The 12,749-nt window shown below is 54.9% G+C and overlaps 1 protein-coding gene across 3 annotated transcripts in view; it reads right to left on the bottom strand.

The window, feature by feature from the left end:
- Positions 1 to 12,749, bottom strand: part of SHB (SH2 domain containing adaptor protein B) — a 122,390-nt gene that overhangs the window by 40,595 nt on the left and 69,046 nt on the right. For 2 of the 3 annotated variants that reach the window (XM_037140758.2, XM_037140760.2), the window contains one exon: positions 4,527 to 4,742. The exons of the other annotated variant lie outside the window; for it this stretch is intronic. In XM_037140758.2, the coding sequence (XP_036996653.1) occupies positions 4,527 to 4,742 (216 nt within the window). The remainder of the gene's footprint in view (positions 1 to 4,526; positions 4,743 to 12,749) is intronic. 3 annotated transcript variants of the gene reach the window in all.

Genomic DNA, 12,749 nt, shown 5'->3' with positions numbered 1-12,749 from the left:
ACTGAGGAGGAGACGTGGGAATTTAGGGCCCAGATGAGCAGCAAGAATTTCAGTTGCACCTGCAAGGATGCTTGTGTGCACAAGCCACTCAATAAACGCCAGCACTTTCCTGATGTGGTGCATTTAAGCCTCAACCGGACCCTCTGGAGTGGGCACATTTCCAGGTAAGGACACAGCTGCATCCAGGGCAGGTTCAGTCCCTTGTCCTCCCACTGGCCGCTCAGAGATGTGGAGACATCCTGTCCATGCCACACCCAGCCTGGGTCTGCTTCTCCAGGCTGCCCACCCCGCTCCTCGGCCCCTCCCTGTGTGGCCGCCGCCCATGCAGGCTCCATTTGTCCATCTGATGAGCTGTACCACAAAGCCCGGGGACCCCCCCCACATTAACCAGTGCCGCTCCAAGACCACATTGAGTCACCCCAGGCTGCTTTCCCTGACCCACGCTGGGCTGGGATCTACAGCAACCCTTTTGTGGGCCCCGGTCTGCACTGGTGGGGGCTGAGGGCGGGCAGGCAGCCATTTCTAGACCCACCTGCCAGTCTCAGAGTTTGCTGCTGTGAGGACTCCCAGGGGGTGAGTCAAGCAGGCCAGGAACGGAGTCCAGCCGGCTCTGAAGCAGGTGTCTTTGCCCAGTGGGGAGGGGGCTGACAGGTGGATGGCAGGGCTACAGCCTGCGGGTGACACCTGACCAGCATCTGTCCTGGGGGCTGGGATCAACAAAGGTCACAAAAGTGAAATGGGACCCGCTGGGCTCGGCGAGGTGAGAGTAGGGGTTCACGGTCAGCTTCCTGGAGGGAGAGCAAGCAGTGAGGATTTTCTGAGAGCTTGTGGTATTTCTCACTCACTTGGCCACAGAGTTCTGCAAGAAGGGAAGACTTTCACTGCCAAGAAGCTAGGACTGCCTCGCACCCTGCAATAGCTGTTTCCACGAGAGCCGTGAGGGAGAACCGAGCTTCCCCAAGGCTGCATGCAGCCCCTGGAGTCTGGCTGCGATGGGAAGGGTCTGACTTCCACAGAGGATGGTCTAGAGCTGCTGGCCCAGGTGGGCTAGCTCGGAGGCGACCATCCAAGTGCCCCTTTGAGAAGTGCCTCTTTCCACGAATGCAAAGCAGGATGGCACTTTGAAAGGCAGGGAGCACTTTTGCTTCATAGATTGAATCGTGGAGGTAATTCAGAGGCCTTCCCTTCTCCTGGGCTCTGACCAGCACCAAGGGGTCCCAAGGGATGATGCAGCATCCCTGCAGGTGCCTGCGGGCCGGCCTCCCACGGTTGGCAAAGTCCCCAGACATCAGCCTGCCTCGGCCGAGCTTCTGCATGCAAGTTCCCAGCGAGGGAAGCTCATTACATACTTGTAGGTGTAACCGAAATTCTTACCACTCACCTGGCCCCTAAATCCCCACATCTCCTCCTCGGTGGGCCCAGCTCTGCCCTTTGGGGGCCCCTCACACCCCATACCCTTTGGAAATTTGAAAACACTAACCAGGTTCCCTGCCCATGTTTCTCCACCAAGGCTAGACATGCAGAATCAGAGAATAATACAAGGGGTGGAAAAAGAGGTGGTGATAATTTTGTCCAGGCAGCTTCACCCCACACAGACGTTCTCCAGCGAAGGATGCTGCACCCCAGGCTTCCAGGACTCGTCCACGAGCTCCCAAGAGCCCAGCAAAGTGGTACGGGGCATTCTGAATAGGTTTTGTGACAAGGAGGACAGCCGCCCCCCACAAAGCACTGCCTTGCTTCCCGACAACATGAACCACTTGCTTCATTCCCGAGCAGCCACTCTTTGGGGTTTATAAATGGGACTGTGGTGGCACTTGAGTAATCAAGACAGTCGGGCTGTTAAGACTCATCCCCTGACAGGTAGCCGGTCTACTCTCACTTCATCCCCACTCTGGGCTGAAAACAGGAGCCGCTCCTCACCTACCATGGCTGCCCGGCAGGCTCCATCCACAGACACGGGGTGGGACCCAGTCGAGACTGAAGGCCCATGCTCACGGCGTGCCTCCGGCCAGAGAGATATGCTTTCCTTCCAGGCCCCAGAAATCAGAACTGAGCCAAATGCTTCTTGGGAAAAGCACAGCCAGACATGCCCCCGGGCAGAGCACACAGAGAGAAGCGACTCCCTGAGACCCAGACGGGACATGGTGCCGAGTCTGTCTTCTATCAACCTGCAACAGCAGCCCTGGCACGACTCTGACGGAAAACCAAGTCCAGAATGCATACCTGTGGCTCAGAAACTGTCAGAGGCCTTGGGATCCTCTGTGAAAAACTAAGTGTGTAGAAGTTCTGAGACTGCCTTTGGGCAGAAGTGAGCATGTTCCCACACGAGAACCTTCCGAGGGGATGCTGTCCGGCAGGGCAGGCGCTTCTCACCTCAGTGCGCAGGTGACTCACCGGGGGCCTTGTCAGCGCGGTCTGCCTCTGCCGGCCTGGGGAGGGGCCCAGGAGCCTGCGTTTCTCACCAGCTGCTGGTCCGGAAACCACATTTCGGGGAGCAAGGCACCGGACGAGGCTAGAGCACCAAAGGTAGAGCACTGCGTGACCTGCAGGCGCTGAGTGCAGGACAGGGGTGGGTGGGGGGTTAGACCCCACACCTGTCTGCGGTGATAACTCACGCCACGGGCCCTTGGTACCTGGGAGAGTTGTCACCTGAGCTCCTTTAGCCTTTTAATCAAACTGGTGTTTGCAAAGAGTAAGTTCTCAGACAGCACAGGCTCCACTGTAGCGCCTCTTACATCCAGGAGGAGCACAGACCCTTTCAGCTATGCTAGGGGACAGGGGCAGTCCTCAAATCCCCTGTGCTGAGGGAAGCACAGGAGATGCTAGAGATGACCAAGGCCGCTCGGCCACATGACCACTCTCATTACCGGCCCTCGGCCTAGGGCTCACAGCCTGGTGGGCGAGACCAGCACCTACAGAGCAAACTCCACCTGGTGAGAGAGACGCTCCCCAGGGACATGTGCCGGAAGCTCGACAGGCCCAGAGAGGCAGAGAGGAAGCCCACGGGATGCGTGGCTGTCTGCGGCAGGGGAGGCTCACAGAGACAGCGACGTCTGGGCTGGGTCCCGAAGGAGGCTCAGATTTTTCCAGATAAGATACAGGAGGGGACAGGCATATGGGCAGAAGGAATGGATGTGTCCAGAGGGCTCCATCCAGGGAACTGTGGGCAGGATGTGCTGGAACAGCCAGAACATCCGTTGAGGGGTCGGGGTGTGGGCAGGGCAGAGGCCTCACAGCTGGGGGCAGGAAGGGGAGCAGGGGCCCAGTTGTGCATGAACAAGGGAGATTTCAGGCAATAGGGATGTTAAAGAAATTAAAAATAAAAACTCTCCCTTTATGACCTTCAGGGTGAATTAGATTAGTCATTCAGTGTCTCTTTTCACATGACTAAATTTTGAAATGCATACAAATGTTTGCATCTGGCTTTTTACTTTTCTTAATAAAAGATTTCATTCATTTATTTCTTTTTAGAGAGAGCAGAAGGAGAAAGAGAGGGAGAGAAACATCCATGTGCGGTTGCCCCTCATGTGATCCCAACTGGGGACCTGGCCCGCAACCCAGACACGTGCCCTGACTGGGAATCAACCGGCAACCCTTTGAGTCACAGGCCTGCGCTCAATCCACTGAGCCACACCAGCGAGGGCCTGGCTTTTCACTTCTTAGCATAAAACACAAGCATCTCCCTAGGTTGTTATAAACTGGTTGTCCATAGCACTTTTTGGTGGCTGCACAAGGTTCCATTCCACCAGTCCTGGCCAGCTGGACATTCACACTGTGCCCCATCTTTCACAACTATGAGCCTTTTCTGAATGTCAGATCATAACCTTGGCGTGAATCCTAAGGCCTGGAATTAGAATCATAGGGTGTGAAGAAGCTCAGGACCTTAACGCATGTGGCATACTGGTTTCCAAAAGGCTGTGGGAGAGCTTCAGTAGTGTGACGGATGCCCGGGTTCTGGAGAAAACCAGTCTCGGAGTGAGGGGGAGGGGAGGTACCTGAGTCATTCAGGGGCTCTTGGCTGTGGGTGGGTGGGGCAGCCCCTGAGGTCAGGATGTGCCCAGGGCTGGCGCTCTGTGAGCAGGTTCACACTAAAGCCAAGCCAGGAAATGCAGCAGCCTTGGACACACGCAGGCCCGCGCAGCTGTACAACTAGATAGGAGCGTTGGGTTCCCTCCAGCCCAATAGGAGCAGAGCCTCTCTGCAGACTGGTTTTGTGTTCTGCAGTCTGACTCTTGGCTTCAGTGAACTAGATCATTACCAACCAGACCAAGACAGAGTCAGACAGTGAGATTATCTGGGCCGTCTAGGGAGACTGCAACTGAGACCCCGGATTTCCCCTTGGCCAGGCCTTCCTTCCCTTCAGGACGCTCACCATTTCTGAGGGCTCGGCTGTACCAGAAGAAAGGCCAGCCCAACCAGAGTGTCAAAGGCAGCCCTGTGGTTTACTCGGTGGGCAGGGACCAGTGCACTGACCCCCTTTACCAAAGTCGAGTGGCCATCTCTGAGCAAGGCCACTGGTTCCTCACCTGCCAGAGCTGGGATGGTGACCCGGTTCCACTCCCACGGCTGGTCGTACTCATCAGCGGGCCTGTCGTCGTCCTGGGGCAGCTTGCTCTCCCGTAGCCGGGGGCTGACTGCACTCTCTGAGTCCGAGTCGACACTTTGGCCCTCAGGTTCGTAAGGGGTGTCATATAACTGGATGCCTTTGTGCTGGGACCGGACACTTTCCTGCCTCTGAAATTCTGCAGGCAATAAAAGGGAAGCAGAGGTATAAGAGAATTGAAACCTACATTTCCTCTCCTGGGATCTGCCAGGTGACACCCACAGGAGTTTAGAGCCACCAGCCCAGGAGGTAAGGACTGCACAGAACAGCCCTCTTTCTGCATCCACTGTGCCTCCCACCCTGGAAGGCAGCACTGCTGCCCTCACGGGGCGAGGCCTCCTCACGAGGCATCAGGCTCTGGGACCTGAGGACAGAAACAGAAGGCTCACTGCCGCCACCAGCTCGCTCACTGCAGCCTCGGGGGCAGGGCCTCCAGGTACCCACGTGGTTCGAGTGTGCTCGGGCACCAGCCTGAGCAGATAGAGCTCCTCACCTTACAGACAACTGGAGACTTCCCCACCGCGGCCCCTCTCCACCCTTGCAACCTTCACTCAAGTTTTCACCCAGCTTGCACACTCGTTTTAAATAGACCCAAGGAGCCTCCCCAGGGGACCTAGAGTCACCGTTTTTCTCCCCTTTTAAGAGACTCCTTCCCGGTGTTGCTGCCTCCCCCAGAGCCTGCCTGTCTTCTAACATGCTGAGCACATCTGAGCGATGTGAAAGCAGCCGTCCAGTTCCATTTCTGAATGAGGAAGGAAAGCTCTGTATCTCCCGGCGAGGATGCCGAGGCCCGACTCCAGAGGGCAGAGGGGTGACCTCCGTTTCAGCTGCTGCTCATTCCCGAGAGGCCCAAGTGGCTAACAGAAGTGCGGGGATGCTACAGTCGGGGGCCTCTGAGTCAAATGGACACGTGACCGGCTTTGACCGTAAACACCCACTGTGTGCAAGCCCCACCTGGGGACACAGGGAAGGCAGAGTTCGCTGTGGAGGCTGCTCTCAGGAAGCCCACTGTTCCCACAAGGGCTGCAACAACCTAAATCGCCATAACACTGTACAGAGAAGGGGCTCAGTGTGGGGCCTGTGAGCCATGACATGGGAGAGAGACAGCATCTGAGCAGACAGCTCTGACAAGCGGGAACAGCAGAGGACAGGAGTCCCTGTGGAAGGACCAACAAGCCAGGGCACTTGGGCTGGCGAGAACATGCTCACTACCTGCTTTTCTGTTTTGCTGTGGTAACCGGCCATACAACATTTGCCGTTTTCAGTGTACAATGCAGTGGTACTAAGTATGTTCAACCACCACCACCATTCATCTCCAGAATGCTGTCATCTTCCCAAACTGAAGCTCCGTGTCCATCAAACAATTCCCCACTTCTCCGTCTCCCAGCCCCTGGCAACCACCATGCTGTTTCTGTCTCTATAGATTTGATACCGTAGGGGCCTCAATATAAGGGGGAGCTTGTATTTGTCCTTCTGTGGCTGGCTTATTTCATGTGGCATAATGTTTTTGAGGTTCTTCCATGTCGTAGCTTGTGTCGGAATTTCCATTTCTCTGTAAGGCTGGGCAATACCCCGCTGCGTGTCTATTCACTGCCCACTTTTGTTGGAGTACCGGGTCCAAGGAGGCAAGAGAGTGGAGGGAGGCTGTCACCAAAGAGGCGAGGGTCGTGAGAGTGTGCCATTCAACAGTTTGAACTGGAGGCAATTCTCCAAGTCAGAGTTCCAATGGCGAAATGACATGGTCAAGTCACGTGCGCCTTAAAGGGCAGCTGACAGAGCACTTGAGCGACGACAGCCCTTCCAAGCGAGAGCGTTGCTGTAAGGCTGCACTTCCGGATCCAAGGCCAGCCCACGGGGAGGGCACCCCCCGCCCCGCCCACCAGTGCACAGGCCCCAGTACAACAGAAGCCGAGAGGCAGTGCCGGTGGTCCTCAGTGTCGCCTTTCAATAACGCTGTGGGAACATTTCCCAAACTGCGTTCAGTCACATAATGACTTCGTGAGTCTGCCATTTTTTGAGTACCACTTGGGTTATTAATTTCCATATTTGTTTATTCATTTTAGAGAAAAAACATCGCTTAAAAAGCACATTTTCTATCATCCTCCCATAAGCCCTTATCTAAACAGTTAATCAACATAAAAAGCAGGAAGGAGGACCAGACCGACTAGGGAGGCACCACTGCCCACGGGAGGCCGCCCACGGCCGTTCTCTCGGCTGAGGCGATGAGCAGACGCTGGAGAAGCTGGGCATGAAAGCACCAGACAGACTTTCTTTGACAAATAACAACTTTCTCTTTTTTACAGAGAGGATGAAAAAGGAAAAAACCTTCTCACAATGTGGTTCTCAGGCCCCCTGAAATCCTTCTCCTCCGAGATGCCCCATCTTTGGCAAAGCACGCCTTGCTGGGTCCCATGAGTAACCTGGAGTAGTGTATAAGTTTGGGGGATGAGCCTTCCCTTTTTATGGGGGAGGCGGAGGAAAAGAGAAGAGCCAGAAAAGGCAGTGCTGGGTCACCTGAAAGAGAAAACCAACCGCAAAGTACACAGCCAACTCTGTAAATCATTAAATCTACCAAACTATCTATCTGACCTGCTTTGGAAGGTCACTGTCATCCACATCGCTGCCTCCCTGATTCTAAGGACAGCCTTGCCTCTGTCTTTGGAGAACTCTGAGGGCTGAGGACGCAGGGACCACAGTCGAGAGGCGCCGGCCTGGGAGAACCACTTTACCCCTCACCCTGTTTCACAAACAGGACCGGCAACCACTGAGGCACGCACCGTACTCCACAGTGTACAAGGCATTTTGCATGCGAATCACCATTTAATCGCGGGCACCACAAAGCAATTCACAGACGCACCTCTGGGGGCCCCCAATAACCAGGAACGCCCTCCCTCTCTCAGAGTCTGGCTGCAAACAGATAGTCAATGAATCTGGGTGGGATACATGAACGGCAGCCGACAGCCTGGTTTACCCCCAATTCCAGTTAATTTATGAAAGTCCCTGACAGCAGTGATGAAGTGCCTGGAACGACATGCTAAGTGCGTGTAGTTTGGTATTATGCAATATTCAGAAGAGATGGATATTCTGTACAAATACCAACCTAAAAAAGAAACACGTGCCAGCGAACAGATTAGCTATTAAATCAGAGGGCCTCGTGTGTGCACCGCTCACAGGATTTATTGTTCCCACAGCATCTGGGCCTTCCAGAGCTGGGTTAGTAATGGCATGCAGTTAGGCCGGGGGATGTTATAATGGTAATCATTAAAACAAGCTTTCCCCGCATTACATGGTGAATTCAAATTTTCATTAAGGCCCCAACAAAAGGAACAGTTAGGTAAATTATGGCATGCTAACTGGATGGAATATTAAGCAGCCATTAAAATGATAAATCTGAAGATTGTGTAGCTACATGAAAAAGCGTGCATGAAATTATGCTAAGTTAAAGAGTAAAATACAAGAGCACTTGTGTGTTGAGAGCATACTGAGTAATACAGGCTTTCCAAACAAGTGCTGGACACGGTGAACAGTGCCCTGAGGGGAATTCGACTCCTTGCCCAGGAGCTGCCGAACACCAACCAGTGTCTCGCCCTTGCCCGTGACTTCTGAACACTGGTGACAGCGATGTTGTGAGGACGGGCGTGGGTGAATGCGGGTGGGGCTGAGAACCTGACTCGGCAAGGTAAACAGCCACTGCGTACAGAGGAAGGGATGCCTGCGTGGTCATTGTTGAAAGTTGTTTTACATAATGAATAAAAATACTAGTAAAGAAAAATGTAATTAAGACAGCAACACATAACATGTAAATACAATTTTAAGCAGGTTGGGCTTATAGGAGCTGCGTGTGTTTTGGAGGCAGCTGCCCGGCCCATTTGGGGAGCATCTTCTCCCCCTGGAAAGGCTGGCCAGGAGCCCGAGGAGTCAGGGGCCAGCTCACCAGGCGTCACCGTCTCCTGCCTGGTGACCGGGCTCAGCCTCCTTGTTCCCCAGACAGACCTGTGACAATCCAGAGGCTGATCTGATAGGGGAGCTGATAATCATATGATTTAAGTCACAAGTTATCTGGGCATCGCCATCCATAAACTCATTGAAAACGACCTTTAATATTGGGTGGCAGGCTGTGATTTCATGCCACTTGGGCAGGGAGCAGAAACATTAAATTGACAGGGTGAGGATTCTCTTGACCTCTAGAGTAGAAAGGTTTTTAAGTGGAACTACATAGAGAGAAAGAACTAAAGGGAGGGAGGGAGGGAGAGAGAGAGAGAGAGAGATCAAACTTCCTCTAGAATTAGACGACCTTAGAACTGGAAAAAGCCCTGGGAGCATTCACCATGGGCTCGGAGCCAGGAAGGTGAGGCAGGCGCCCTGACAAGGGACTGTGGCCCTGGGCCCGGGGATTCCCTAAGCGAGGGGCCCGGGACAGAGCTCAGTGCAAACCAGGAGCCTGCTGAGTGGGCCTGACGAAGGTTTAGAGTTCCCCAAGCCCACAGGCAACAAGTTGTATGTTAGAATGTACTGGAAGGTGGACCTCAGCCACACCGCCTAGGCTGGAACAAAGAAGGTATACGTCACCATCACTGGCTAAATACCTGACCTGGAGGTTCCCCGTATCAGAAGCAACCAAGGCACAGCTGGGGAGACATCCTGTTGGAAACTCCTGGAATTGTCACTGCCCTCTCCCTGGCTTTCTACAGAATCAGCCCTCCCTTTATCAGATACCCAGGACACCGGGAGAGTGTCCGCAGGGTGACTCACCCTCCCCCCAGGGGTCTGCTACACACCTTAAAAGCCCTTCCACACTTTCCCTTGGGACTGTCTGTTTGGACCCAGCCTGCCTGATCCTGATAGAATAAAAGTGTCCCGCCTGGAATAAAAGCCCTTAACTGGACTTTTCTGGCTCCGGGTCCTTCCGTAGCCACCTGGGCTACCCAACACTACTTGCTGCGTTTCACTCCAGCATTCATTCAACTCTGTGCCCCAGCAACCCTGCCTTTTAATTTTTTCCCCTTTGTCTGCCAGGAAGATCACGGTTAATTCTGATACTTACCTTCAATAACTATGTTTGCTTACGTTGTGTAGATTCACTTGCCCTTCCTTCTATATAGATTTTTGATCACTACTATTGTAGCCTCAATATACACATTTCTTTTCACTATGGACAGCCTCAAATCCATATTTTGAAAGCAGATGATGAACACAAAGTAAATGAAAAAGTACATGAACACACGTTATGGTAAAATCTTTTACTAGGAAGGAAACTGAAAGAAAAGAAACTCTTTTTTAACCTTTCCACCTTCCCTTAAGGAACGGAGAGAGGGGGCGGGGTTGGCTCCCCTCTCTGGCAGTCCCGGGCTGAGGGCAGCAGCGCCGGTCTCTCGGGTGCTGCGCCATCCTCGCCCCCAGCCAGGCCTCTACTCACGGCCCAGCTGCGGGGCTGCACGGAGATGGATTAGACACAGCGCTGGCCTTCAGGGAGCTCTGTACACAGAGGCGCGAAGTTTCCTAACAGGGAGCAGACAGGGCCCTGCAGCTCAGCTGGGGGGAACTTGGGAAGGCCTTTAAGAATGTAGACGGGGTCTCAGCACAGAAAATGTGTTTGATGGAGGCACAGGGGACGGAGGCATGAGGTGTACACGGGCAAGGAGGGCCGTCCAGGGGGCCCAGGGCAAGGGGAAGCTGGAGGCAGGTGAAGTGGGTTCTGAATGGTCCCGAATGATGCAGACGGCACCTCCGGGAGTGTCTAAGGAGAGGTGCCCCAGAACCTCTGGGCAGGGCGGAGCCGGGCAGGGAGAGGCTGGCGCAGACGTGTAGGAACCTAGCTGGAAATGACAGACGCGGGCCTGCAGGCCCCTCACCTCTAATTTTCCCAGCTGGGCTTGTCTGGGAATCCACACCAGCTCACAAATCATAGGGTGGCAGAGCTCAGGAGAGACATGTGGCCCACAGAGGCCAGGCCCTGCCACCACCTCTCAGTCTAAGGGACCTCTCCTCAGCCAGGGCGGGAGTGGTCTAGACTCAGACGCACCCACCACTGACCCAGCCTGGCTCACATCGGCCACCTGGTGGGAGGGAAAGTCCCGGGGCCGGGTGTGCAACAGGTTCAGTGGCACAGTGTGAAGGCTGAAAACCCCGAGCCTGCCCAGCTGCTTGGGCCCGAATCCGGGCTCCAACGGGGGCACCGGGCCAAGTTGCCCCAGTTTCCTCATCACTGGGGGTGGGGACCACAGTATCCACCACGGAGGATTTTATCAATTACTCACATGCACCCAGTGTTTAGGACAGTGCCGGTACACAGAGAGCACTCTAGGAATGGTGTCACCATCCCAGTCACCCTGCCCTGGGGCTTTCCTGGGACACCATCCCGAGACCCCTCCTCCTCTGAGACCGCCTCTTGTGCCCCAGAGCCGCCAAGGCCTGCTCACTGCAGTCGGGCAGGCCACCCCTCCACTGGAAATGGAAGGGTTTCTACACCAGCCTTGGAACTACCTCCGTGCCTGGATCCACAACTCCACGTTAGCTGCTGCTTTGGCAATCCCACGCCTCCACGTGAGAGCCCTGCTCCGGGTCAACTCTTGTGCAGAACACAAAACACACAGGGGAGGCCACAGGGGCCAGAGGTCTGACCACCACAGACGGGCAAACTGAGGCCTGAGGAAGGGAAGAAAGTAGCAGGGACGAGGCCCCAGGCCCACTAACTCTAAGACAAGGGCTCTTCTTCCTGCCTTTCCTGGGTGCTTCCTCGCACCTTTTTATCAGACCATCTTCTTCTCTTTAGTCTTCCGGAGGCAGGGGCATCTGTTTCGGGCAGATCGGTGAGGGGCTCCACAGGAGCAGCGATGGCTGTTTCTCATTAGACACGCGGCTGAATCCCTGCCAAGTTCCAGGGCACCACGTCAAAGAGAAGACTGGGGACCCATCTAAACTCAAAAATCTGCTGTAGGGAAACCCTCCTAACTAGGGTGCTTCAGCGGATGCCTGGATGCAGGTGTTCCTCGGAGGCCGAGGTGGCGGCATGGGGCAGCAGGTGTCCCCCTGGGTGGACACTGCAGGCCAGCAAGGGCAGGGCAGGGCGGCTGGGAATTCGCACCTGTAGACAAATCCAGCACAAGCAGGAGGCCCTGCCTCTCCTCCTCTATCTAGTCTGGTTTCAGGAGCTGTCTAGAAGCCAGGAGGCCGACTAATTGGAGTTCTCTTACCATCTCTTTTCCAGGTGTGCACAAAAAACACCCAGGAAACAGGGGGAGCTCTGAGGAAGCAGGGGGTGTGGAGCGAGGACACTGGTCTCGCCCGAAGAGGCAGAGCGGGCCTGGCGCTGGCCAGCAGAACCTGTACTGCTGCTGTGTTACCCTTAGTCCAAGGGCAAGGGAGAGGCCAGGGTCAAAGTCACGGAGCCTGGTGTGCCCCCTTCTCTTGGTCATCTGTACAGGGACAGGGTTGTCCCTTGAGGCTCCCTGTTCCGTGGCACCAGCGGGGAGACAAGCACACACACCTCTGATGACACCAAATGTTTTCCTCGGGATTTAAAAGGCCACGCAGGCCTCCCCGCAGAGCTCTCAGGCGCCCTCCACGATGACAGCCGAGTCCCCAGGCCCTGCCTGTCACTCCACACTCCTCCAGTGACAACTGTCCTGTGCTGCCATCTCCGGCGGGGACTCACTGAGGCGAACTGGCTGCTCCTGGCCGAGGAAGTGCTTAGGCAAGGGAGTCTCCAGTTAGACCAGCAACTCCCTGACGAGACAGCTTTCCGATTAATTCCCTGCGGACTGCAAGATCTGAATTCACAGGCCAGTGGGGGAACCTGCCTGCTTTTCTCTCTCAAACATCCACTGAGCCCTTCCTGTGTGCCAGAGTCTGCTGGGCATGATGAGGTCTCATTCCCAGGCCAAATAATGAGCACCCCTATGGCGTTAGACGAGGCTCCCATCCCTGCAAAGACCTCTTGGTTTAGCAGGAGAATTGGGACCCCAACATCTACAATCACTGGGTTAATGACAATTCCAAGTTACTGAACACCCGCTGGTGCCAGGAGCCGTCCTGAGCACTGGCCGTACAGCCTTCCTCAACCCCCCGACCCAGAGAGGCGAGTATTACTGTGTTCTACAACGTAAAACTGGAGCTCAGGCAGGTTCAGAGGCTCAGCGAAGTTCAC

Source organism: Artibeus jamaicensis, unplaced genomic scaffold (genome assembly GCF_021234435.1).
Source record: "Artibeus jamaicensis isolate MK-2021 breed Jamaican fruit bat unplaced genomic scaffold, CSHL_Jam_final scaffold_1964, whole genome shotgun sequence".
Lineage (NCBI taxonomy): Eukaryota > Metazoa > Chordata > Mammalia > Chiroptera > Phyllostomidae > Artibeus > Artibeus jamaicensis.
Note: the sequence above shows the minus strand (reverse complement) of the source record. Positions and strands in the feature narration are given on the sequence as shown.